Consider the following 26,595-nt stretch of genomic DNA (forward strand, 5'->3'; position numbering starts at 1 on the left):
TATACTCCAGAGCTTCACTCACTATTCTGCTGGTGCAGTCACTGTGTACATACATTACATTACTGATCCTGAGTTACATCTTGTATTATACTCCAGAGCTGCACTCACTATTCTGCTGGTGCAGTCACTGTGTACATACATTACATTACTGATCCTGAGTTACATCCTGTATTATACTCCAGAGCTGCGCTCACTATTCTGCTGGTGCAGTCACTGTGTATATACATTACATTAATGATCCTGAGTTACATCCTGTATTATACTCCAGAGCTTCACTCACTATTCTGCTGGTGCAGTCACTGTGTACATACATTACATTACTGATCCTGAGTTACCGCCTGTATTATACTCCAGAGCTGCACTCACTATTCTGCTGGTGCAGTCACTGTGTACATACATTACATTACTGATCCTGAGATACATCCTGTATTATACTCCAGAGCTGCACTCACTATTCTGCTGGTGCAGTCACTGTGTACATATATTACTGATCCTGAGTTACATCCTGTATTATACTCCAGAGCTGCACTCACTATTCTGCTGGTGCAGTCACTGTGTACATACATTACATTAATGATCCTGAGTTACATCCTGTATTATACTCCAGAGCTGCACTCACTATTCTGCTGGTGCAGTTACTATACGGACACACAGAATGATACGCTCATCCTCAGATAACACAATGATTTTATTCCCGCTCCTCAGGGGTCCGGTTGTATCCGCAGGTCGGGGTCTCGGCAGAGGTTTTGTTCTCCGGCTCTTCTCTTACACTTTCCATATAAATTACATCACAAGGTGACGCTGGGACGATGGGGCTGGTGATGTATAACCGCTCCTGCGGGGCTGGTGATGTATAACCGCTCCTGCACGTCTGTTTGCTGCGATAGAAAAGAAAGACCTCGTTATAGGTAAATATGATAATATTGTAAATTCTTTCTATTTCTCTATAATTCGATGTCTCCGGTTGTTTCTCTGAATAACAGCAATGGATTTTTTGTTTTCTCCTTTCGCCCTCTAGTGGTCACTATGTGTCTAGCAGGGCCTTTTATGAGTTGTGCATATTAAAAAAAAAATTATAGTTTAGTTAAAGTTTAAATCCCCGAATTTTCACGTTATAAAAAAATAAACCTATTTGGTCGGGCCCCTTAGCCCTCGCTGCAGGCGCACTGTGTGTACTTATCAGCGCCCCTAGCCTGTTTTTCTTAAAAATTCGTTTTGGTATCATCATATTCTGACAGCTGTAAATTTTTAAAAATTTTTTGCCCACAGAGCAGAATAGGGGCTTGTTTTTTTGCAGGACGAGATGTCTTTTCCAGTGACACCTTTTGCTTTTATACCTGACTTTATTACTTTTTAATCACTTTTTTTACTCTGTTTTGTGTATGACAAAAAAAAAGTCTATATTTTTGGCATTTTTTTTACTGTGTTCACTGATTGGGTTATATATAATCTGATATTTTTATAGATCCGATCATTCTTGAGGCTGAGATAACAGATATATGTACTTTTTTTTCTGTTTACTTTCTTTTCTACAGTTTTTGGGAGCTAAACATATTTTTTTTTTCTGATTTTTAGAAATCTTGATTGACTATTTTTTTTTTTACTCTTTTTTTCTTCGTCTCAAGTTTTACTGGTCTGATTGTCTCGTACATGGAAGGGGCTTAAATAATTTCATCACTGAAGTATCCGAAACACGTAGGATCCCTATTGGTCCTCCTTACTTTCCGTCCAAGACCCGAGTCACGTGACCGCTCAGGACCTGATGTCACGCCTGTCCTATTACCTCCTACGCGCGTCCGGGCGCTGCGCGGCTGTGTCGGAGTCTACCGTCGGGACTCCGGCAATTACTGCCTCCTCCCCTGACATCACCGTGAGCCTCCACCGGGACGTACGTCGGTTGCGACTCTCCTCTGTTATACTCTGACCAAGCTGAGGTCCACCTCCGTATCACCAACGCTTGCTCCTGCAATTCCTCTGTAAGAGATCTATTGTCAGCACTATTTATCCCACTGGATTAACTCCTGTTATTGAACGCGAAATAGAGCCTGCTGGCTCCCACCATATACGACAAGACTTATAGGGTCCTGTGCAGATCCTACTGCAATTACAAAAGTGGGAAATCTGTGCCCCACCAAAGGCACGGTCAACTAATGGCGCCAATATCGAAGCTAGCAAGCCCTAATAGCCACTTCTGCCTCTACCTAACCGCTTCACTTATAATCAGCGTTGATGTTTTGATATTTATTTTTATGCATTTTCTATCTCCATTTGCCCTTGGCTGTTTGCATTAACCAGTGCATAATTTAACTTTAGTCCTCACAGGATAATACTCCTTGTATCCATATACTACTGCTGGTCCACTGGTGGCGTCAGGACTGTGGATAACAACCACAAATCAATCCGTGCCTGCCGAGGGCAATTAAGCCACAATACCAGCTCAAACACCAGTATAATATTCATTGGTAACTTTTTATATATTTATTTATTCTGGTGTCATTGCCTATCTAGTTCTTAAATCAATTATCTTAGTCCCTACAGGACATCACTCATTCAAGTGCTTACATTACATCTGGTCATCCAGGACGTCTGGACCACAGATAGAAATCCTAAACTAACCAACCAGGCAGGGGCGTACATAGGAATCATGGGGCCCCATAGCAGAAGTTCTAATTGCCCTCCCCCCCAAAAAAAAATGTAAATAATTGTCGGGGTCACAGAAGAGCAGATCTCACAACTTTCCATCCTTTACGTAGTAATTTTCCTCCTGCTGAATTCCTAGATTCCTCTTTCATTGCCCCCATAAAGTATGATGCCAACAAAAGTGCCCCCCAAAAAGTATGATACCCCTATGGTGCATTCCTCCACATGCACAGTATAATGACCCTACCGTACCCCACCTCAACTCCCAAGGCAAAGTATGGTGACCCCAACACAGTATGATCCCCTCAAATGTGACCCCCTAGAGTTAGAGAGGATGGTTTGTAATAAGGGAGGGTGTTATACATAATAAAAGAGGAAACTATGTAAGTAAGGATGGCGCTATACATAATAACTGAGTACATTATATACTAAGGAACTGTGCTATACATAATAAGTGTGTACACTATATACTAAGGGACTGTGCTATACATAATAAGTGAGTACACTATATACTAAGGGACTGTGCTATACATAATAACTGAATTCACTATATACTAAGGGACTGTGCTATACATAATAAGTGAGTACACTATATACCAAGGGACTGTGCTATACATAATAAGGCTACATTCCTGCATTTGTGTGCAGTTTCGGTGTGCTACCCGCTTTTATAGACGCATTGAGCATGTCCTATTCTAATCCTCAAAATCAGATCAGAAGAGGACATTCTCTGACCCTCACATATCTCATTCTCAGATCCGTGATTTTCATGGATGTGTGAATGGATCTATAAAACTCTACGAGTCCGTGGACCATCCGATAAAAAAATCTGGCAGCACGCAGACGTTTCACAGAAATGTGAGAATGTTGCCTAAGGGATTTTATAGACAGCATTATCACTCCAAGTCACACAGTGCAGATACAGAATAATATTTACATCCATCAGAGGTTTATGTGCGATCGCTAGGGATCAAACAACATCATGAAAACCAAGGAGCCCACCAGACAGGTCAGGGATAAAGTTGTGGAGAAGAGTAAAGCTGGGACAGATTATAAACAAAAAATAGCCCAAGCTCTCAACATCTCACAGAGCACTGGTAAATCCATCATCCAAAAATGGAAGGAGTATGGCACAGATGCAACCCTACCAACACATGGCCGTCCACCTAACCTGAAATCCCAAGCAAGGAGAGCACTAATTAGAAAAGTAGCAAAGATGCCGATGGTCTCTCTGGAGGAGCTGCAGAGACCCACAGCTCAGGTGGGAGAATCTGTCCACAGGACAACTGTTAGTTGTATACTCCACAAATCTGGCCTTTATGGGAGAGTGGCAAGAAGAAAGACATTTTTGAAAGAAAGCCATAAGAAGCCCCATTTGAAGTATGTAAAAAGCCATGTAGGAGACACAGCGAGCATGTGGAAAAAAGTGCTCTGGTCAGATGAGATCAAAGGAGAACTTTTGGGGCTAAATACAAAACGCCATGTGTGGCGGGAAGCTAACACTGCACATCATCCTGAAAACACCATCCCCACCGTCACACATGGTGGTGGTGGCATCATGCTGTGGGGAGGCTTTTCTTCAGCAGGGGCAGAGAAGCTGGACGAAGTTGATGGGAAGATGGATGGAGCTAAATAGAGGGCAATACTGGAGGAAAACCTGTTAGAGGCTGCACAAGACTTGAGATTGGGCATATTTTCACCTTCCAGCAGGACAACGACCCTAAACATCCTGTCAGAGCTACAATGGAGGGTCTAGATCAGAGCATATTCCAGTGTGTGAACGGCGCAGTCACAGTCCAGACCCAAATCCCAGAGAATCTGTGACAAGACGTGAAAATTACTGTTCACAGACGTCCCCATCCAATCTCACTGAGCGAGAGCGAGTGTGCAAAGAAGAATGGGCAAAAATGTCACCTCTAGATGTGCAAAGCTGGAGAGACGGACCCCAAAAGACTGCAGCAGTGACTGTAGAGAAAGGTGGTCCTACAAAGTACTGACTCGGGGCGCTGAATACTAATGTGCGTCACAATATTCTGATTTATATTTTGAAAATAATTATTAAACCAGGTATCATTTCCTGTACGCGTCACAAATACTTGTTAGTTTGTGTTGGTATCACATAAAATCCCATTAAAATACATTTATGTTTGTTGGTGTAATGTGAAAAGATGTGGAAAAGTTCACGGGATATGAATACTTTTTCAAGGTACTGTACACTCCCTGACAGAAGTTATGTCGCTTATCCATGTCATGTAAATAAAAGCTTATAACCTGACGTTAAATTCATCCATTGGTTTTATAAATTACTCTTTTGAAAGCTGAAACCCTCCCAAATTTGGTTTAGGTAAAGAAAATAAATTGGCATCAATGATGAAATATTGATCATTTAATGAACACAGAATGGTCAGATTTTGGCAAGACAAAAGTTTTGTCGCCTGGTGATATAATGCACCCAATCCTAGTTTACATCCTCACCAGTGCTCAGTAAATGATCGGTTAATTAGTGGGTGCATATAAAAAGAAACCCAGCACCCCAGACCTTCACTTTAACTGCAACTTGAGCTCTGACAACATGCCAAAAATCCACCCTGAGACCAAAGCCTTGATTATCAAGAGGCTGAAGACCAGATCCACTGCAGAGGTGGCTGGCACCTTTAATGTGATTCAGAGCCAAGTACAAAGAATTAAAAAAAGATTTGAAGAGAGTGGAGATGTGTTTAACAAGCCCAGGTCCGGCAGACCCCGCAAGACAACACCTCAGGAGGAACGTTTGTTGGTTAGAAAATCCAAAGCAAGCCCCTCTTCCACTGCAGCAGAGCTCCAACAGGCCTGGTCACCTCAAGTCCCTGTGTCAACTAGAACAGTTTGTAGGATTCTGTCTCGAAATGGCCTCCATGGTCGAATCAGTGCCCAGAAGCCAACACTAAACAAAAGGCAAATAAAAAACTGTGTGGCATTTGCAAAGTCCCACAGCCTGCTGAACAGATGGACGCTGGAAAAGTGGCAGAAGGTGGATTTCTCTGATGAATCTTCAGTAGAATTACACCACAGCCGCCGCAAATACTGCAGGAGACCTACTGGATCCCGTATGGATCCAAAATACACCCAGAAAACACTTACATTTGGTGGTGGAAAGATCATGGTCTGGGGTTACATTCAGTATAGGGGTGTGGGAAACATATGCAAGGTGAAAGGCAATATCAATAGCCTAAAATATCAAGAAGTATTAGCGACCTCTTACATTCCAGCAGGATGGTGCTCCATCTCATCCATCCATCTCTACAACAAAGTTCCTCCAGGCAAAAAAGATCCCGGTGCTCAAGGACTGGCCAGCCCAGTCACCAGACATGAACATCATTGAGCAGGTTTGGGGTAGGATGAAAGAGGAAGCTTGGAAGACAAAACCAAAGAATCTAGATGACCTCTGGGAGGCATGTAAGACGCCATTCTCTGCTATTCCTGATGACTTCATTAATAAATTGTATGAATCATTGTTGAACCGCATGGATGCCGTCCTTCAAGCTCATGGAAGTCACACAAAATATTAAATATGGCTCTAATAGCACCACAACTTCATTCACCAAAGTTATGCAACATATATTTGCATTTTAACATAATTATTTGTTTGAATATCACATTACTTTCTGTGGGCGACAAAACTTTTGTCTTGCCAAAAATCTGACCATTCTGTGTTCAGTAAATGATCAATATTTCAGCATTGATGACAATTTATTTTCTTAACCTAAACCAAATTTGGGAGGGTTTCAGCTTTCAAAAGAGTAATTTATAAAACCAATGGATGAATTTAGCGTCAGGTTATAAGCTTTTATTTACATGACATGGATAAGCGACATAACTTCTGTCAGGGAGTGTATTAGCTGAAAATTGCCCCGGCAGCAGCTGGACCTAAAAGATGTATAGACTGAACTCAGCAGCGCCGTACATTGTTTAGTGGCCACTGAGGAGTACTGCACTTTATCTCCCATTAAAGTCAATGTTCTGCAGTACTTAGCAGTTTTCAGCTGGTTGTGGCCGTGTCAGACCCCACCGATCTCATATTGAGATGAGCCATCAATTCCTAGGTCCACGTAACAATTTCTGTTCTCTATACGTTTTGCTTTCTCTTTTTTGGGCTTTTTTTTTTTTTTCCTCGTCAGCTTTTCTTATCCAGTTATTTAGGAAAGATTCATGAAATGTAACTTTTACCAAATGTCACTTTTTTTTTTATTTTTTAGCACATCTCACGCAAGTCCCTGCTCGGAGTAAGGTTTCTGGAGGAGTTTCCAATTTAGCACATTTTTATGACTTTTTTAAAGGATTTGTGACTTTTGATGCTAAAAAGTAGCAAAAAACTGTTTAATGGGGTAGTCTGGGACTTTAACATTGATGGTCTTGCCTTAGGATAGGTCCTCACTGTATGATCGGTGAGGGCACAGCTGGCACCCCAGTCAATCAGCTGTACCCAGTGCTGGTGGCGGCTGGATCTGCAGCGCATAGCTCCGTCAACTGTATAGTGGCCACAACTGTGTACTGCATGCCCACCACTGTTGAAATCAGTAGGGGGCGGAGGTGCAGTACCTGGTCGCAGACACTTTTTATGGAGCTGTGCAGCTCTGCATCTGAGCAGTTCCGGACGACACCAGCACCGGAACAGTTGATCGGCGAGGTGCCAGTTACCGCATCCCCACCGATCAGACATTGATGACCTAACTTAAGGATGGGCCATCAATGTTAAAGTCCTCAAAACCCTTTTAGGCTGTGTGCCCACGTAGCGTTTTTCAAGCGTATATGCTGCGGAATTTCCGCAGCGTAAACGCTTGAAAAACGCATGTATATCCGCACCCCATGGTCCCCAATGGCATTCCGCAATGTCAATGCCCATGCTGCGGATTTTTCCGCAGCGTATATGCTGCGGTCAAAAATCCGCAGCATGTTCATTAATTTTGCGGAAGCGCAGCGGAATCAATGTGCGGATGGTACCCAGGTCTGGAGGAGAGGAGACTCTCATCCAGACCTGGGTACCAAAGAAAAAGGAAAAAAAAGAATAAAATAAAGTTTATACTTATCTTCTGATGTTTTCCCTCCGTCGCGCTGTTGTCTGAAGGACCTGCCACGTCATTGAGTCATGTGACCCACCACATGACTCAATGACGTCACCGCAGGTCCTGCACACAACAGCGTGAGCCGCTCAAGACTCCGGACGGGGCAGAGAATGCATCGGAAGGTGAGTATAAAGTTTATTTTTTTAATTTTTACCATTCTGAACAAGTTGTCAAGCACTTTTCCAAGTGATGCTTGGAGAAGTGCTTGATAACCCGCATGCGGAAATGCATGCAAAGACGCCTCACAAACGCTTCTACCTGGCGGGAAAACCGCATGTAATATCCGCATGCGATTTTCCCGCCAGGGAGAAGCGTAAAAAATATGCTTCAGGTCCGCAACGTGGGCACATAGCCTCAAAAGCAAAAATAGAGTATTTTTTATTTTGCGCTAAATTCATGAACCACCTGTGCCATTTATAAAAATTTGGTGCAAAAAAATATCAGCATGTACCAGAAGTCAAAAGAAGTGCTCCCACATGAGTTCCTTGAGGGGTGTAGTTTCCAATATGGGATCACTTTGGGGGTATTTCTGCTGTTTGGGCACCTCGAGGGCCCTGCAAGTGGCGCCCACAAACTGTTCCAGACAAATCTGCACTCCAAAAGTCAAATAGTGATTCCTCCCTTCCGAGTCCCGTTGTTTCCAACCACATATTGGGTATTACCACATTTGGGAGAACTTGTTTTACATCTTGTAGGGTCCATTTTCTCCTACTACGCCTTACGAAAGAAGAAAACTTGGAGCTAAAGCATCATTTTAATGGGAAAAATTTTTTTTTTTCATTTTTGTGTCCCAATGTTATAAACTTTTGAGATGCAGGTGTGGCTCAGAAAAAGGTAATATATACAGTATACCCTTAGGTACGTTTCTTGAGGGCTGTAGATTCCAAAATGGGGTAATGTGTGGAAGATTTCTGCTGTTTTGGCACCTCGGAGGCTTTATAAATTTGACACGGCGTTCACAAGCTATTCCATACAGCCTCTTATACAGCCAAATCAGATCTCTTGCTTTGCACTAAGCAGGGGCAGCACACCGAAACACGTGTCTGCAAATTGAGATTCTGCTGTAGCTTTTATCCTGTGATGTGGCAAGGCTCGATAAAGGGTCGATATTGACTTTTAGGATTGCTAACTTTGAGGGGTGCAGTTTTTTAAATGGTATCACTCTTCTTTGTTTATTTTTTTACATATAACAAACTAAATACGTTTCATAAGCATAGATTTAGTAAATTTTGATGGAAAAATGAAAAATTGCTGTCAAACTTTTAATCCTTCTTATAATTTAACAAAATAAAATGGCATTTCAAAAATGATGCTGATGTAAACTAGACATATAGGAAATATCATTTATTCACTATTTTGTGCGGTATGACTGTCTGCTATAAGAGCATACGAATTCGAAGCTTGAAAATTTGCACATTTTACACAATTTTTGCCACATTTCTGCTATTTTCATAAATAAAAAGCAAATTTTATCAACCTAAATTCACCATTAAGATGAATTACAATGTGTCACGAAAAAAAGAGTTTCAGAATCACTGGAATTGGAAAAAGCATTACAAAGTTATCATATAAAGTGACACATGACAAGTTAGAAAAATGGGGCTCTGTCAAGATGGTGGAAACAGTTGTCGACAGTAAGGGGTTAAACCATACATTAAAATCCTAAAAGGAAAAAAAAATTAAAATGCCAGAGTATTGATATATTCGGTTACGACACTCCTCTAAAAAAGATCAAAATGTTGCATGTATCCCAGACGTCAGCTCAACAATCCCTCACACGGGTGCACTGACTTTTTTTTTTTACATAGGTCAGATTTTTTTTTTAACCACTAAAATATAAAAAAAATATATATTCAAATTTGGTATCGACGTAATCGCACTGACCTGGAAAATTGTGTTTCCAGGCAATTTTTACGACACAGTGAATGATAGGGGGAAAAAAACTCCGAAAAATCGCCTTGGTCATGAAATGGTTAATGATAACGTATAATATTCGGTATATAATATTCGGCGGCGATTATAACGGACCTGCTCATGTCACCTTCTAGTATGTTCTCCGTTGGCAGGTGCCGCAGAGGACCCCAAACAAGCCGTTAATCATCTGAATGGTGCAGAGGATGACTTGAATGGCGCTGGCCACCATGATGGTGGAGAAGAAGATGACGTTGAACTCAACCACTCCAATCGGTATGGTACACCGGGACCAGGACTCTCTGTGGAAGAGGTAGCTGCTGTCCAGGCTGTGAGGAGACAACGGAGAGTTATGAAAAGTGACTGAAAGAACATCTATATATATTGCCCATGGCAACCAATCGCAGCAAAGCTTTCATTTTACCGGAGCAACCAATCACAGCGGAGCTTTCATTTTTCCAGAGGTGTTTAAGTGATGAGAGCTGAGCTCTGATTGGTTGCTATGGGAAACAAAGGATTTCTTATTATTTGACTGTTTTGATACGCGAGGCCTAAAGTGCGTTAGTAATAGTCCACATATTTCACCGATTTTAGAGGACATCTTAGAAAAAATAGTCATTTCTTCCTTCCACCGTTGGACACTTACTCTATAAATTCCCTGTCTAGTTTGAAGGGCGACGTCCAGTGCTGCTGTCCATTGATGAACTTGTAATAACACTGAGGGCCGTGGATGAGACCAAGCAGCGAGGTGACGAATCCATAGAGGGATCCACAAACAGCAATGGCCGCCAAGGCGATGGAGACTAGCATCTAGGGAAAGAGGAGTCAATGAGCTTCATTCATACTCATAGGCGTAATACACACAGGGCGTACCAGCGTGCCACCTTGGCACTTTTTTTGGTAGCCCGTAGAAGACCACTGGCATCCACAGGCCAGTTTCCATGGCAATCTTCAGGGTCATGTGACTCTGACACTAAATTGCTGCTTCTGGGGGACACTGAGCAGTCAGGGTGCAGATCGCTGTTACCGACTTGCTTAAAGAGGACCTGTCACTTGCCATAAATTAGTATTATTTTTACCTGGTGTAAACGCCGCTGTTCTCCTGAATCCGGCGATGTCTTTCTTTTCTTCCTGCTCCTCTCCGTTCCTGAGATATGGCTGCCTCTTCCCTGCTTATAAATCTAGTCTTGTTACCAAATGGGCGTGGTCTCCAATTCTTCTCTGTGAGCATCTTCTTGGAGACCCCACCTAGTTGACTACAAAGACTAAGGAAGAGGAGGCCATATCTCAGGAACGCAGAGGAGGAGGGAGAAACGAAAAACATCGACAGATTCAGGAGAACAGCGGCGTTCACACCAGGTAAATGAATGACCTATTTATGGCTAGTGACAGATCGGCTTCAATTGTGGTGAGGATTGGTGGCAGTGGTCAGGTGCTGGCTTCCACCTTCTGAATGAATTTCGACCCTGCTTGTCATCTGCCCATAAAGGCAGCAAACACCGAAAGACCACCGCGCTATGACCAGGTAGGGGGCTGGCAGGAGGGGGTCTCTATGGGTAGGCTACTAATTCATGCGTGGTATATAACAGCACAAGCTCTGAGAGGTTTCTAGGGTCACAAGCTGGAACTAGTCTATGAGTGATATATAAAGGCTCTCGGATTTCAGGGGTTCATAGAAGCATAGGATTATGAAGGGTCTTTTAGGGGTACGGGCTGCCACTTGTCTATGAGGGGCATACATGGGTGCATGCTGGCACTACTCAATGAAGGGCATAGTTGGGAACAGGTTGTCACTAGTCTATGAGGGGCATATACAGTTGGTACGGAAAGTATTCAGACCCCTTTAAATTTTTCACTCTTTGTTTCATTGCAGCCATTTGGTAAATTCTAAAAAGTTCATTTTTTTTCTCATTAAAGTGCACTCTGCACCCCATCTTGACTGAAAAAAAACAGAAATGTAGAAATTTTTGCAAATTTATTAAAAAAGAAAAACTGAAATATCACATGGTCATAAGTCTTCAGACCCTTTGCTCAGTATTGAGTAGAAGCACACTTTTGAGCTAGTACAGCCATGAGTCTTCTTGGTAATGATGCAACAAGTTTTTCACACCTGGATTTTGGGGATCCTCTGCCATTCTTCCTGGCAGATCCTCTCGAGTTCCGTCAGGTTGGATGGTGAACGTTGGTGGACAGCCATTTTCGGGTCTCTCCAGAGATGCTCAATTGGGTTTAGGTCAGGGCTCTGGCTGGGCCAGTCAAGAATGGTCACAGAGTTGCTCTGAAGCCACTCCTTTGTTATTTTAGCTGTGTGCTTAGGGTCATTGTCTTGTTGGAAGGTGAACCTTCAGCCAAGTCTGAGGTCCAGAGCACTCTGGAAGAGGTTTTCATCCAGGATATCTCTGTACTTGGCCTCATTCATGTCTCCTTCAATTGCAACCAGTCGTCCTGCAGCTGAAAAACACCCCCATAGCATGATGCTGCCACCACCATGTTTCACTGTTGGGATTGTATTGGGCAAGTGATGAGCAGTGCCTGGTTTTCTCCACACATTCTGCTTAGAATTATCACCAAAAAGTTCTATCTTCGTCTCATCAGACCAGAGAATCTTATTTCTCATAGTCTGGGAGTCCTTCATGTGTTTTTGAGCAAACTCTATGGGGGCTTTCATATGTCTTGCACTGAGGAGAGGCTTCCGTCAGGCCACTCTGCCATAAAGGCCTGACTGGTGGAGGGCTGCAGTGATAGTTGACGTTATAAGAGGCAGACTGGCACTAGTCTATGAGAATGTATAATGGTCCTGGCTGTAGATACCAGGGGTTCACCAGAGGGATGTTCCTTAAGCTCTAGCATATAACATAATATGATGGACCCTAGTGTTACCATTTTTCAAGCAGGTGATATAATTATTGGTCTAGTAAACTGTGTAACAAATAAAGGGTACGAGAGGGGTGAAATACTCAGGAACCCCATCTATCGGCTGGTTGGAAGCGTATCACCTTCTTCATTGTTTAACAGCTCCACATCTTCGATAGTGGCGGCGCCTGGTATTGCAGCTCAGTCCTATTTACCGAGGTTGAACTGAGTTTCCATGAGTTGTAATTAGAGATGAGCGTTGTTCTACTCGAACTGTTCGCCAATCTCAAATTCGAGCTGTTTTGGGCGGTGTTCGAGCCGTTCGGCGAACATGAACAATTTGAGAAAAATTCGGCTGTTCGAGGTTATGTTCGATAACTGTTCGTGCACCAAAATCATAACTGGATTTTTTCTCAGTAATGATGAAAATTAATGTTAATACGCAGTTTGAGTGTACAGCGGGGTGGGGGGAGGGGCAGGGGATGGATCTCTGCAGGAATAATGAAGATCTCCATTTTTTTTTCTCTTTCCCGCATTTGCAGTGGGGAGTTGCAATCTGTCAGCCTATCAGCAGCGCACACACGGAGCGAACTGCTGTTTTTCACACAAGCAAGGGCATGTGTCATTGGCAGTGTATGTCACATGTCCTTGCCCTATAAGACCAAGCCATTTTCCCCGTCGCCACCATTTTCTCACTGCTGCAGCTGCGTGTTAGACGGCACCGCTGTTGCTGTGTGCGCTATACCTTGTTAATTTCAAGCCAATTTTCGCACAAATCTACAGATAGCTTGGGAGTAGGGAATAGTTGTGATTGCAGTCCTTTTAAGGACTAGGTTACAGCATTTCCTACGACTTTTATCAGGCAGGTCTGTGCTCTTAAATAGATAGATTGTGGGAGTAAAGACTAATTGTAATTGGAGTCCTTTTCAGGACTAGGTTACATCAGTTCCTATCAGTTTTTGCCAGGCAAGTCTGTGCCAGTGCTGTGCAAGTTTTTTTCACAGCATTTGGCTGAATCTAGCAAAGCTAATCCTTTTTGGCCTATTGCAGAGTGTGTTAGTCAGTGGAGTAGCCTATCTGTGTTGCAAGATATACCACCTGTGTATAGAATACCAATTTTTTTACTGCACCTAGTGAAGTAAAATCTTTTGGGCATAGCATCATTCTATTAGTCCATCTATACTGACCTCCATCAGGTTGCAAACTGAATCTAATTTTTTTCTGCATCTAGCTCTGAAAAAATATTTGGCCTTCTAGCAGTGTGTGGGACTTGTTGTATTAGTCCATCTATACTGACCTCCATCAGGTTGCAAATTGAATATAATTTTTTTCTGCATCTAACCCAGCCAATAGTTTTGGCCTAATACCACAGTTTGGCCACTCAGCTCTGCTCGGTTACCATCCATTGTTTTTTTGTGCAAACAACTCCAGAGTTGTGAATTAGTTAACCACCAAAATGAGTGGAAAAAGGTCTGCTGCTGGTGGAAAGGGGAATAGGCGTGTTGGGAAGGGGAAAAAAGGTTGTGTCCGTGGGGTAGGTGCAGAAGAAAGACCATCTTCCAGCCAAACTAAAATGTCTACTTCTTTTAGCGGACAATGTGATAAGATCCCTTTCTTACGGCCACGCCAATCGCTACAAATTCCAGATGAGGCACAAAAACAGCAGGTGCTTCAACGGATATCAAGTGCTCCTTTAAGTGGGCTCTCCTCCACATCAACTTCAACATCACAAATACTCCAGTCCTCAAAGGTGTCACCCAAATCGCACTTGCTTCCTCACAGCTCCCAAATCTCCAGCTGCCCGTCTGAGTATGAGGTAGAACAGATGGTTGAGTCTGCAGAGCTGTTTACTCATACTATAGCCTGGGAATCAGAGGTCGACTCCAGCGCTTCTGTGAATCCAGACGAGGAAATGATCTGCACTGATGCCCAGAATCTTTATGAGTCGGATCCAGGACCAGACGCAGAAGGTTCTGACCATAATGTAGACCCTCATTCCCAAACTGTAACTCCTGTTGGTGGAGACAATGAGGAAGACGATGATGAGACTCAAATACCTGATTGGAGCGACAACTTTAGTTTTTTGTCAGGGCAGGAACAGGTTGGCTCTGAGGACAACGGGTGTGATAACGCACAGGGTGATGATGATGAGGTTGGAGATCCCACTTACTGTCAACCCACAGTCAGCCAAGAGATGAGGTCAGCAGAGGAGGTGGAGGAAGATGCTAGTGATGACGAAGTCAGGTTGCGCCTTCCTGGACAGAGACGTAGTACTGGAAGCACGTCAACAACTGCATCCTCAAAGACAACTCTGCCTCTCACCACAAGTCGTGGTGGCTCTTCAGGTCGCATGGGTGCTAAGCCTTGCATAGCCTGGGCATTTTTTCAGATTCATAAAGATGACCCAACTCGTGTTATCTGTAACATTTGTCAGCAAAAGCTAAGTAGAGGCCAAAAAATACATAGTTTGAGTACTTCATGCATGAACCGGCACATGGACATGAAGCATAAGTTGCAGTGGGAAGCTCAGTGTGCTACAATGCGGCCTAGCCGGCCGGGCCAACCACCGTCTGCCATATCTTGTGCATCCGCGGCCTCTTCATCCTCTGTGACTGGGGGGACAGCAGTCACACCTGTTTTGGGGCGCAGACCTGCCACCTCTTTACCCGCAACAGCCAGCGTGATTGGCAGGTCATCATTTTCTTTGGAGGTGGGAACACCAGCTGGTGTTGAGCGCTGTCCGACATCGATAGCACCACCTTTGGATCAAGGCAACCTAACATGTCCGCCTGCATCTTCCTCACAGACCGGCAGTTTGCCGGGGACACCCTTATCAACCCCGTCTAAGCACAATAGCCAGCCCTCGGTCCCTCAGATGTGGACAAGTAAAAGACCATTTCCTCCTAGCCATGAGAAAGCTAAGAGGTTGAATTTCACCATCTGCAAGCTCTTGGCTACAGAAATGCTGCCTTTCCGCCTGGTGGACACAGAGGATTTTCGAGACCTTATGTCCGTCGCAGTGCCCCAGTACCAGATGCCCAGTCGGCACTACTTCTCAAAGAAAGGTGTGCCTGCGCTCCACCAGCATGTCGCACACAACATCACCGCTTCTTTGAGAAACTCTGTGTGTGACAGGGTGCATTTCACCACAGACACTTGGACGAGTAGGCATGGACAGGGGCGTTACATGTCGCTGACTGGGCACTGGGTAACTATGGTGACAGCAGGACAAGGGGCTGCTGTCCAAGTCTTGCCGTCCCCACGAGTTGTGCGTCAATCCTCTTTATGTCAAAGTTCCTCCACTGCTTCTGCCTCCTCAACCTCCTCTCGGTCTTCCACCTGCACCCAAAGCCTGTCTGGTCATGCCACAAGCTTTCTAACTGCGCAGAAGGGATCCTGCACACCTCCTTACTATGCTGGCAGTAGGGCTCAACGTCATCAGGCGGTTTTTACATTGAAATGTCTGGGAAATGTGAGTCACACAGCTGAGGAGTTGTGGTCAGCTCTGGAGAACCAATTTCATGAATGGTTGTCTCCACTGGACCTGAAACCAGGGAAGGCCGTGTACGACAATGCTGCAAACCTGGGTGCGGCCCTTCGCCGGGGCAATGTCACACACGTGCCTTGTATGGCTCACGTGTTGAACCTGGTTGTCCAGCAATTTTTAGCCCACTATCCCAGACTAGATGGCCTTCTGCAGAGGGCACGGTCGCTGTGTGCTCACTTCCGCCGTTCGCATCCCGCAGCTCAGCGACTTACATCTCTACAGAAGTCGTTGGGCCTGCCACTTCACCGGCTAAAATGCGATGTGCCTACCCGGTGGAATTCAACTCTGCACATGTTGCACCGACAAGCCCTGGTGCAATACGTTCTGACGTATAGCCTGGGCCAACGAGATTCAGAGGTGGGGCAAATCACGCTGGAGGAGTGGTCTCAGATCAGGGACCTATGCACCCTTCTGCACAGTTTTGAAATGGCGACGAAGATGTTTAGTGCTGATGATGCCATTATCAGCATGACTATTCCGGTGATTTACATGCTGGAGCACATGTTAAACAGAATTCGGAGTCAGGTGGTGGCACAAGAGGAGGTGGAGGAAGTAGAGGAGGAGGAGTTGTATGCGGAAGGGCTAACATCTGCAAGGTCCAGACGGTCGGCAGCACCAAGGCGGCAGGCATGTGAGGGTGGGGGAGATGGTTTTACCAGGGCGCATGGTAGCAGCCAAACTAGTGAGGAAGGTGCAGGAGCCCAGGAAGAAGTGGAGGACGAACTGATGGAAGACTCATCAGATGAGGGAGACCTTGATCACATTTCTGTTGTGCGAGGTTGGGGGGAGAGGACAGAGGAAGGAAGCATGATTGTTACCTCGCCACCAACACAACAGGGACTTGGTGCTCCTGGATGCGCAACACACATGAGTGCCTTCTTGCTGCACTACCTGCAACATGACCCTCGAATTGTGAGAATTAGAAATAATCCTGACTACTGGGTTGCCACACTGTTAGATCCCCGGTACAAAAGTAAATTTGCAGAAATTATTCCTGCCATAGAAAGGGATGCACGCATGCAGGAGTATCAGCAGAGACTGTTGCAGAATCTTACATGTGCTTTTCCACAAAATACCAGTGGTGCACGTAGTGAATCTCACAGTTCCAACTTGCCAACCGTGGGACCGTCAAGTGTTCAGCACTCAAACCGTAACAGAACCACAGTATCTGCTGGTAACATCAATTTTGCGGAATCATTTCACCACTTTTTTAGCCCATCCTTTGCAAGGCCACAGGAGACAAGAAGTCTGACACATAGTCAACGCCTAGAGACGATGGTACAGGAGTATCTCCAAGTAAACATTGAAGCCACGACTGTGTCACTGGACCCTTGCTCTTTTTGGGCTTCCAATCTGGATAAATGGCCGGAGCTAGCCACTTACGCCTTGGAGATCTTGTCATGCCCCGCAGCCAGCGTTCTGTCTGAACGTGTGTTCAGCGCTGCTGGTGGTGTGCTGACAGATAAGCGCACGCGGCTCTCCACTGATAATGTAGACAGACTCACGTTCATAAAGATGAACAAATCATGGATCCGAAACGACTTTTCTACCCCTGTGTCATCCTGGGGAGAGTAAAAGCTTGATGATTGGTTAAAATCACCCTACCAACCGTTTTAAGCTTTCAAATTACTAATCATGTTTATCTGTATCTTGGCTGGAAAATAATTTGGGCTTTGTAGCAGTGTGCAGCACTGATCCTATTAGGCCATCTATACTAAAGCTTCACCAGATTTAAAATTTTAAATAATTTTTAGCTGCATCTAGCCCGGAAAATAATTTTGGGGCTCCGAGATGCGCAAGACACATAAGTGCCTTCTTGCTGCACTACCTGCAGCATGACCCTCATATTGTCAGAATTCGAAGTAATCATGACTACTGGGTTGCCACACTCTTAGATCCCCCAAGCTTTTCGATCAACCTTTTCATTTTAATAAAGACCAAAAAAATGGTCATTTTTGAAATTATAAGCATTAGCAGGTTGTTAGAAACTGAAATCAAACAGTTTTCAACTCAAAACTTTATTCTAGGTGATGTTACATTTTCACATAGGACCCCTTGTTCGAAAGGAGCTTCTGAACTCTCTCGTCCATTGAATTTGTCAGGTTTTGGATGGTTTCTGCTTCAATTGTTTTGCATGAGGACAGAATACCCTCCCAGAGCTGTTGCTTAGATGTGAACTGCCTCCCGCCATCATAGACACTCCTTTTAATGATGCTCCAAAGGTTCTGAATGGGGTAGAGGTCAGGGGAGCATGGGGGTCACACCATAAGTTTGTCCCCTTTTATGCCCATATCAGCCAGAGATGCAGATGTTTTATGTGCAGCATGAGATGGTGCATTATCATGCAGAAAAATGATCTTGCTGTGAAATACACGGTTCTTCTTCTTGAACCATGGCAGGAAGTGCTGTTTGAGAAAATCCACATACATTATGGAGTTCATCTTTAGCGCCTTCAGGGATCCTAAAGGGGCCGACAATCTCTCTCCCCATGATTCCAGCCCAAAACATTACTCCACCTCCTCCTTGTTGGCGCTGTAGCCGTGTTTGCGTGGGGTGTCCATCAACCAGCCATCCTCCACTCCATCCATCTGGACCATCGAGCGCTGCACGGCACTCATCCGTGAACAAAACAGTTTTGAAATCAGTCTTCATGTAATGTTTGGCCCACTGGAGCCGTTTCTGCTTGTGTGAAGTGGATAGAGGAGGTCGACAGGATGGCGTATGCACAGCTGCAAACCTCTGAAGGACTCTGCATCTTGTTGTTCGGGGGACGTTGGAGGCACAAGCAGCTTCAAAAACTTGTCTGCTGCTATGACAAGGCTTTTTGGCCGCTGCTCTTTCAACCTGACGTAATTGCCTGTAGGAAAGAGTCCTCAATTTGCCCTTATCAGCACGCACACGTGTGTACTGTGAATCAGCTACATACTTCTTGATTGCCAAGACACTTCATCCTGATCATCGCACAATGTTGATTGTAGTCATGCCTTGACCTAAACACTCCACAATTTGTTGCTTCTCAGCAGCCGACACATCCTTTTTCTTTCCCATTTTGGCAGAAAATGTAGGCTGCTTAATAATGTGGGACAGCCTTCTTAAGTAGTCTTGCCTTTCATTGGACACACCTGCCAAACTAATTAGCACAGGTGTCTGCAATTGCTTACAGTGATATAAAGAGCCCTGACACACATCACCATCAATGAGTTTAACTGACAAACAAACAAATTCTTCCCTTATCACTCCTAAACACTTTTTGCATAATAATTTGGAACGCGGTGTACATGTGCTTTTCCACAAAACACCAGCGGTTCACGTAGTGAATCTTACAGTTCTAACTTGCCAACCGTGGTCTGTATGGAGTTGTTCAAAAAAGGGCCCAAAATTAAGATAACATAGATGGGAGAGGTCTCTATGAATAGGAATTCCTAAGTATTTGATACCCTGTGAGGGACAGGCAAAGGGAAAGTTGGACTGGATGGAATCCTATATGGATTTGGGGAGGGAGACATCGAGGGCCTCAGACTTCGCTGCATTGATTTTAAAATTTGACCATGTAACAAAGTGATCTATTTCAGCCATGACAGCATGGATGGATATATGTGATTGAGTGATATATACTAGGACATCATCAGCAAATAGAGAGCACTTGTACTCGGTGCCTCCCACCTCAATCCACCTAATATTGGGGTTATGGCGAATTGATGAGAGCAGGTGCTCCGTCACTAGGATGTATAAGAGAGGGGACAGAGAACATCCCTGCCTTGTCCCATTGGTGATTGTGAAAGGTGATGAAAATGTTCTGACGCACCCCCTGGGCCTTGGGACACCCGGAGCCGGACCCTTTTTGGTGGATGCTGGTGGTTGTAGTCTCCGTGGCGGCAACCCGGTTCCGTGGCTCAGGGCGGTCAAACTAGTGGCGGAACTATTTATGTGGTTTTGATGTTTAAATGTCCGACTACGCCACCCGTGGATTGCGGTCAGAGTGAACCGCCGCTCCAGGGCAGACCGCTGAGGCTGGTGTTGTGGGTGCAGCAGAGCGTAGCATAACTCCCCACGGGAGGAGTATAGCCTCAGGGCAGTGTATGCGGAGGATGGGGGTGATGGTGCAGGGCAGCAGCAGTAACGACACGGAGTCAGTGATGCAGTCCAGGGCCTTTACTCACAGTTCTTATTATCCAGACCACGTCTGCAGGTAACGGCTGCCCACGTCGTACTGTGCTCACCAGGTGAGGGGCTCAGACAACTCCCAGATAACTTTGGAGCACTTCACGGGACCCCCTTTGTGTGTCCTTTGTCTGGCCTTTCTTACCAACACTTCTGTCCGGCTGCCTCGGGCCTCCTCTTGGTAAACTTGGCGCCAGTTTCCCTGACCCTATGTGGTGCCTTCCTAGCGGGTGTAGCGAGGGGCTGCGCCACATAAAATGTCAGAGCCTCCGGTTTCTAGCTGAGGGTCGTTTCCTGCCTCCACTAGTTCGGGGACCGGTCTCCCCCTTTGGCCTGACCCCTCCACGCAGGTGGATTCGGGCGTGCGGTGGTGACTCGCCCGTCCGCACCCCTGGGATCCCTTCATTCCTCGTTCCTGGAGCCTTCTCCGCTCCTCTTCCTTCCTTCTCCCTCTTCCAGGCCTGGGCCTCTGTTACTAGGCCCGCCTCCGGAGCAGAGCTCATGCAGAGCCCCTGCTCCCTGCCACTTCTGCTCAGACTTCTCTGCACTGAACTAAGATGGTGCCCACCTTTTATACTCCCTTCTCAATGCACCCAGGAACTGCTTCCTCCCTGCTCCTGCACTACAGGGTTCCCCTTCCTCAGTGTTCCCTCCCCCCACTCCAGCCAGGGACAGGGACTGTCGTGCCCATCTCAGGGGCATATTGGTCGCCCTGCCCCACGGCAATGTGGTGTAATGCATGCAGGTGTCGGGTCCTGATCCACACTCCATCCTTACCTGAGAGTGAGATATCACACCTCTGAGTGAGGTGCAATACGTCTGTAGCAACCGAGCCCTCAGGGTGCTACAATTCCATTTATCTTCAGCCTAGGTGACGTATTGCGATACAGGGCCGTGATTTTGGCTATAAAAGGGTCCCCTAGACCCCTACCCCAAGCTTTTTAAGAGAATCATATATGGCGTGCCAGGAGACTCTATGGAATGCTTTCTCAGCATCCAACGAGAGTATCTAATTACAAATTTTTAACTGCATCTAGCCCAGGAAATACTTTGTGCCTAGTAGCAGTGTCTGCTAGTCAGCGGATTATCCCGGCTGTTAAGCAAGCTACACCACCTGTAGTTTAGACACTTAATTTTTTCAAAGGAAATGATTCGGGACCATGGGATACTTAGTGAAGAGCATCAGGAGGCACCCCAAGGCATAGGGGCTGGGACTGGCAGTAGGATGCCTTGCGGTGGACAGCCGAGCTCGATCCTTATAAAAGCTTTTTAACTGCAGCAGCTTTAGTGGACGCTACTGGAGCTGGAATTACGCGGCTGCTGGCATGAGACTTGCCCTCCAATAGATCCTTGTAAATGGATTTAAAGTGTATTCATTCAAATTAGAGAGACAATTTAAATTAAAAAGCTTAGAGCTGCCTCCACCACAGGGGGGCTCGCTCGACCCACCAGCGGACAGGCACCAGTATTGGGAGAGGGGGGCTGACCGTCAGGGTTCACCGCGGCTCTGGCACAAACCCGGCGACACGGAGGTGGCACGGGCAGGAGCGGACTGGCCGTGTCGGCTTCTCACTTTTTGGATTTTAGAAGGGCATGACATGCCTATATCTGTGTCTCCCCCTCCTTTTACTCCTCCACCTCTTTTCTTTTCGCATGACTATATGTACTTGTCACTTTTCCATGTGTTAGTTGTGTCTTCTGAGCAGTTTGTCAGCTTTTGGACACCTTTGAAGGTGTTTTCTATGTGTTTCTATGTGTTTTTGTTTGCCTGCCATTGGTTTTAACGGTGTTCGAAGGTGTTCGACGAACAGTTCGACGAACAGTTCGGCGAACACACGGGTGTTCAACGAACCGAACCAAACTCGAACACTACGGGGGTGGCTCAACACTAGTTGTAATACCAGGCTCTGCCACTCATAGGAGTATGGGGCTGTACCTGGTAAACAGTGAAGGAAGAGCTCTGGAGGCCCCTTCAATCAGCTGTTGTACCCCAATGGCCTATTGTGAGAACACGTCAATCTAGTAGCCCTGAAAAAGCCCGTAATCCAAAAATATCTTATGAGTTTGTCCTCGTCTGGACCTTGTCCTCGGTTGGTTCCTCTGGTCCCTTTGTAGACCGCTCCAATCCAAGTCATGACTTGACTTTTGGACACTCTGGATCCATCAAAGGGAATATTTCTAACCATCTATACAACAGTGTTCATCTATAATGATCCCGTGAATGACCCCCAGCAGCACATGGACTGCTTCATATAGGGTGGTCTTCTGCTGGACCTCATTGGCAGTGTTGTGACAAGGCCCTGAATCTAGTCAGAACCTGGTCCTCTTATGGCCCCATCAAGCCCACCTTTGATCCACTCTTGGATAATATCCGTGAGTTCCATAGGACCCCAGGATTCCGTGGGGGGTCACTTAGGGTTCCGTCAGCTGATACGTGGACTTGTTTCGACAAGTCACCTGGTAACAATGCCCAATTGTGACCTGACGTGGTGACGTCACTAAAAGCTACCAACTGGCTAAGGATCCACAATGGGGTCTTCAGTATTTTGTTTAGTTCCATCAGGATCTTACCCCACATCGATTGTTACATTTCCCTCGTCGACCGGTGTACTGTATGCAAATGGCAGGAATTAGGACCTAGGAGAAGAAAAAATTGTCAGTGAGGTCGGAGAACCGGGAGTTTATATGACTCAATTTTCACTCATTGATTTGGGGTTTTTGATCATTTGCCCCCCTTAGGTGGAGAATATAAGCATTATGAATCATGTGCCCCCTCAGGCACTAGGACCCAGGTGCGGCTGCTAACCCTTCACCCCTTATATCCAAACCCCTGACTCCACCTCCTATGTACACATTTAATTGCTGTACGGCCGATCATCCATCAAGGGTTAAAATGCTGTCCGGGATTTCCCATGACGCCTGGGCTGAAGGATTATGTAAACCTCGCCCACATGTGGGCGGTCCAGTGCTGAGCGGGGGCGGGGCTTCAACGCCCCCAAAAATGTTGGTAACTATGTTTATGTTCAGAGTCAATCTAATTGGGGGCAAACATTCTCAGATACAGTAGACGCCCTGATTAGCAATCGTATAGAGATTGCAGTCCACCTCATAATGGCTGATAACAGAGAATACTGATAACAAAGAGGGGCTGATAACATAAGATACAGCAAAGTGTGAAGAATGGAAAGTTCTAAGGGTCACTGACAGTGTAGAAGTGATCTGTCCCTCCTGACCATCAGCTTCTCTGCTCTTACAGTAAAGAATCCACATAATACTCCATATAGTGCCCAAAAGATATATAATATGACATCCAAATAATACTTTTTTAAAGTACCCCTGTAATACCGCCATATCACTTCCGAATACAAATAATGTACAGCATTGAAATATTATCTTAAAGAACCCACATAAGACTAAAACATTGTGCCCAAACGATATACAGCATCTCAATAATATATATATATATATAAAATACCGCCATATTGTGCCAAAAATGATATGCAGCATCTCAATAATATATATATATAAAATACCGCCATATTGTGCCCAAATGATATACAGCATCTCAATAATATATATATATATATAAAATACCGCCATATTGTGCCAAAAATGATATGCAGCATCTCAATAATATATATATATTCAATAATAAGTATTGCCATATTGTACCCATATGATATACAATATAAAATAAATCTATTCTCACATAATTCTGCCAAAATAATATTTAGTATCCAGATAATACTCTTCATGAACCTACAATAATACTGTTATATTGTGTGCATATTATATACTGTATAGCATCAAAACAATACACTCTTAAATAATTTGTATAATACGGCCATATTATGCCCAAATCATATACCGCACTGCAATAACATTCTCATAAAGAATCCATATAATTCTGCCATGTAGTGCCAAAATGTTATGCAGCATCCAAGAAATATTCTCTTAATGAACCTACATAATACCACCATACAGTGCTCAAATTAAATACAGCATCTAAGCAACACTGAATAAACCTACAAAATACTGACATATAATGCAGAAAGGATATAGAGCATCCACTTAATGCGCTGTTAAAGAACCTACATAATGCTGCCATAAAGTGGCCAAATAATATTTGGAGTCCAAATAATATTCTTCATGAACCTACATAATACTGCTATATTATGTTCATATTATATACTGTACAGCATCAAAATAATACTCTCTTAAAGAACACATATAATACTGCCATATAGTGCCCAAATGATATCCAGCATCCAAATGAAATGACATGATACCGCCATATCATACCTAAATATTATACAACATCCAAAGAATACTTTTATTGGAAGCACATTATTCTGCCATATAGTGCTCAATTAAAATACAGCATCCAAATAATAATCTTTTAGGCTGTGTGCCCACGTAGCATTTTTCAAGCGTATATGCTGCGGAATTTCCGCAGCGTAAACGCTTGAAAAACGCATGTATATCCGCACCCCATGGTCCCCAATGGGATTCCGCAAGTTCTATGCACATGCTGCGGATTTTTCCGCAGCGTTTATGCCGCATTCAAAAATCCGCAGCATGTCATTTAATTTTGCGTTTCCGCAAGCGGAATTGCCTTTGTCCAATGCATAAAAAATGCAAGGCAATTCCGCATGTGGAAAACGCGTGATAAACGCGCGAAAAATGCGCGATAAACGCGTGCGGAATTCCGCATGCGTTATTCCGGGAGAGGACTTGCATTTATGCAGCAGAAATTTTCTGCTTCATAAATGCAACGTGGGCACATAGCCTTATAATGAACCTATATAATACTGCCATATAGATCCCACATAATTCATCCCTATAACAGCCACATGATATGCAGAATCCAAGGAATACTCTTATTAAATCTGCATAATATTGCCTTATAGTGCCCAAATTATACTGTATCCAACCAAAAATCTCTTAAAGAAGCCACATAATACCGCCATATAGTGCCCAAATGATATACAACATCTAGACAATATAACCAACATAATACTGTATCTAAATAATTTACTTCGCCTTTCTCTTAAAGAACTTACATAATCCCATAATACTGCCATATAGTGCCCACAAAGTACTGCAGTTGCACTCAAAAGTAATGCTGCTAAATAATACTGGCCACGTTTGTTTTACGCCTGAGCTTTTATTTTTCACAAGCCCCGGGTGTCTCTGGGGTGGGTTAATGATGTTGAGGATACCTACATGCATTGACATCCCTTCCAGGAAAACAACTTGTCCCCCATACTTTATCCTCCATCACTTACTAGAAATCCACTTCCAAAAAATCCTCCGAGATACAGAACTTCAGGCGTGAGCTTCTCCTGGGGGTCGCTCACAGCCTCGGTGGTCCAACCAGGGAAGAGCAGCAATATATTACAGATGATGCACAGGGCGCAGAACGGGTACAAGGAGACCCCGATGAATTTAGAGCAGTCTCCTGTGCACATGGCTGTAGAGGGAGATGTTGAGGCAAGAGGAAGGGGACCAACGTGGTGGGAGACCCCAGAGACAGGAGAGCGGGGACCTCAGGAGGCTTGTGAGCTCCTCCACCGATGGCCGCTTCCTTATTGCTTCTAGAGTCACAGCTGCATAAAACTGTGAAGTTTGGACCTGATGTTCCTCAGAAAGAGATAATACACAGAAACCGGATATTGGAGGAGGTGGGACTACAGATCAAAGAATGCCCTATTATTATGATACATACACAATATGACAGAAGTATGTGCCCCCTCCACATTACACTACTGGAGCTTTTCTGACCTCCCGTCCTACATCCATAGACATTAATATGGAGTCTCCCCTCCATAATCTCTTTGCAGATACAACTGCTCTGTCCTTCTGGGGAGGATTTCTACAAGACTTTGGAGGTGTCTGTGGGAATTTTTGCCCCTTCATCCAGAAGATTATTTGTTGAGTCAGAGACTGATGTTGGGAAGAGGTCGGGCTCACAATCTCCATTATTGATGATGGAAGGGGCTGAGGTCTGGGCTCTGTGCGACCGTCATGTTTTCCCCCAAACGTGTCTGTATGGATCTTGTGCACTGGGCACAGACACGGAGAACAGAAAAGAGCCTTTCCTAAACTGTTCCCAAAACGCAGAGAGCTACAATTGTCCACAGTGTCTTGTGCTGAAGCATTAAGATTTCCCTTCACTGGAACTAAGGGCCCAATGCCGACTCCTAATGACAAGATCATAGCATTATCCTGCTCCCCCATCTGTACAGGGGGCACAATGCAGTCAGGGGGTAATGTTCTCCTGGAATCACCAAACCCAGACTCCTCCATCAGATGCCAGATAGAGAAGTGCGATCCATCACTGCCCAGAACATGTCTCCTCCAGAGTCCAGTGGTAGCGCC

The 26,595-nt window shown here is 44.8% G+C and overlaps 1 protein-coding gene across 2 annotated transcripts; it reads right to left on the minus strand.

Annotated features, from left to right (window-relative positions):
- Window positions 1-669: 669 nt before the first annotated feature.
- On the minus strand, window positions 670-25,854 carry LOC141167091 (transmembrane 4 L6 family member 5-like). Of its 2 annotated transcripts, none has more exons than XM_073654439.1 (5): window positions 25,503-25,854; window positions 22,786-22,851; window positions 10,300-10,463; window positions 9,784-9,982; window positions 670-878 (listed from the first exon to the last, which is right to left on the minus strand). In XM_073654439.1, the coding sequence occupies exons 1-4, from the start codon at window positions 25,683-25,685 to the stop codon at window positions 9,787-9,789; spliced, it is 609 nt and encodes a 202-aa protein (XP_073510540.1). In that variant the 5' UTR covers window positions 25,686-25,854; the 3' UTR covers window positions 670-878; window positions 9,784-9,786. The 2 variants fall into 2 exon arrangements, with proteins under 2 accessions (XP_073510540.1, XP_073510539.1); XM_073654438.1 differs by having other exon boundaries at window positions 9,771-9,982; window positions 25,503-25,849.
- Window positions 25,855-26,595: the final 741 nt, after the last annotated feature.

Source organism: Phyllobates terribilis, unplaced genomic scaffold, assembly GCF_046119375.1.
Source record: "Phyllobates terribilis strain yellow unplaced genomic scaffold, ASM4611937v1 Scaffold_11__3_contigs__length_659146591, whole genome shotgun sequence".
Lineage (NCBI taxonomy): Eukaryota > Metazoa > Chordata > Amphibia > Anura > Dendrobatidae > Phyllobates > Phyllobates terribilis.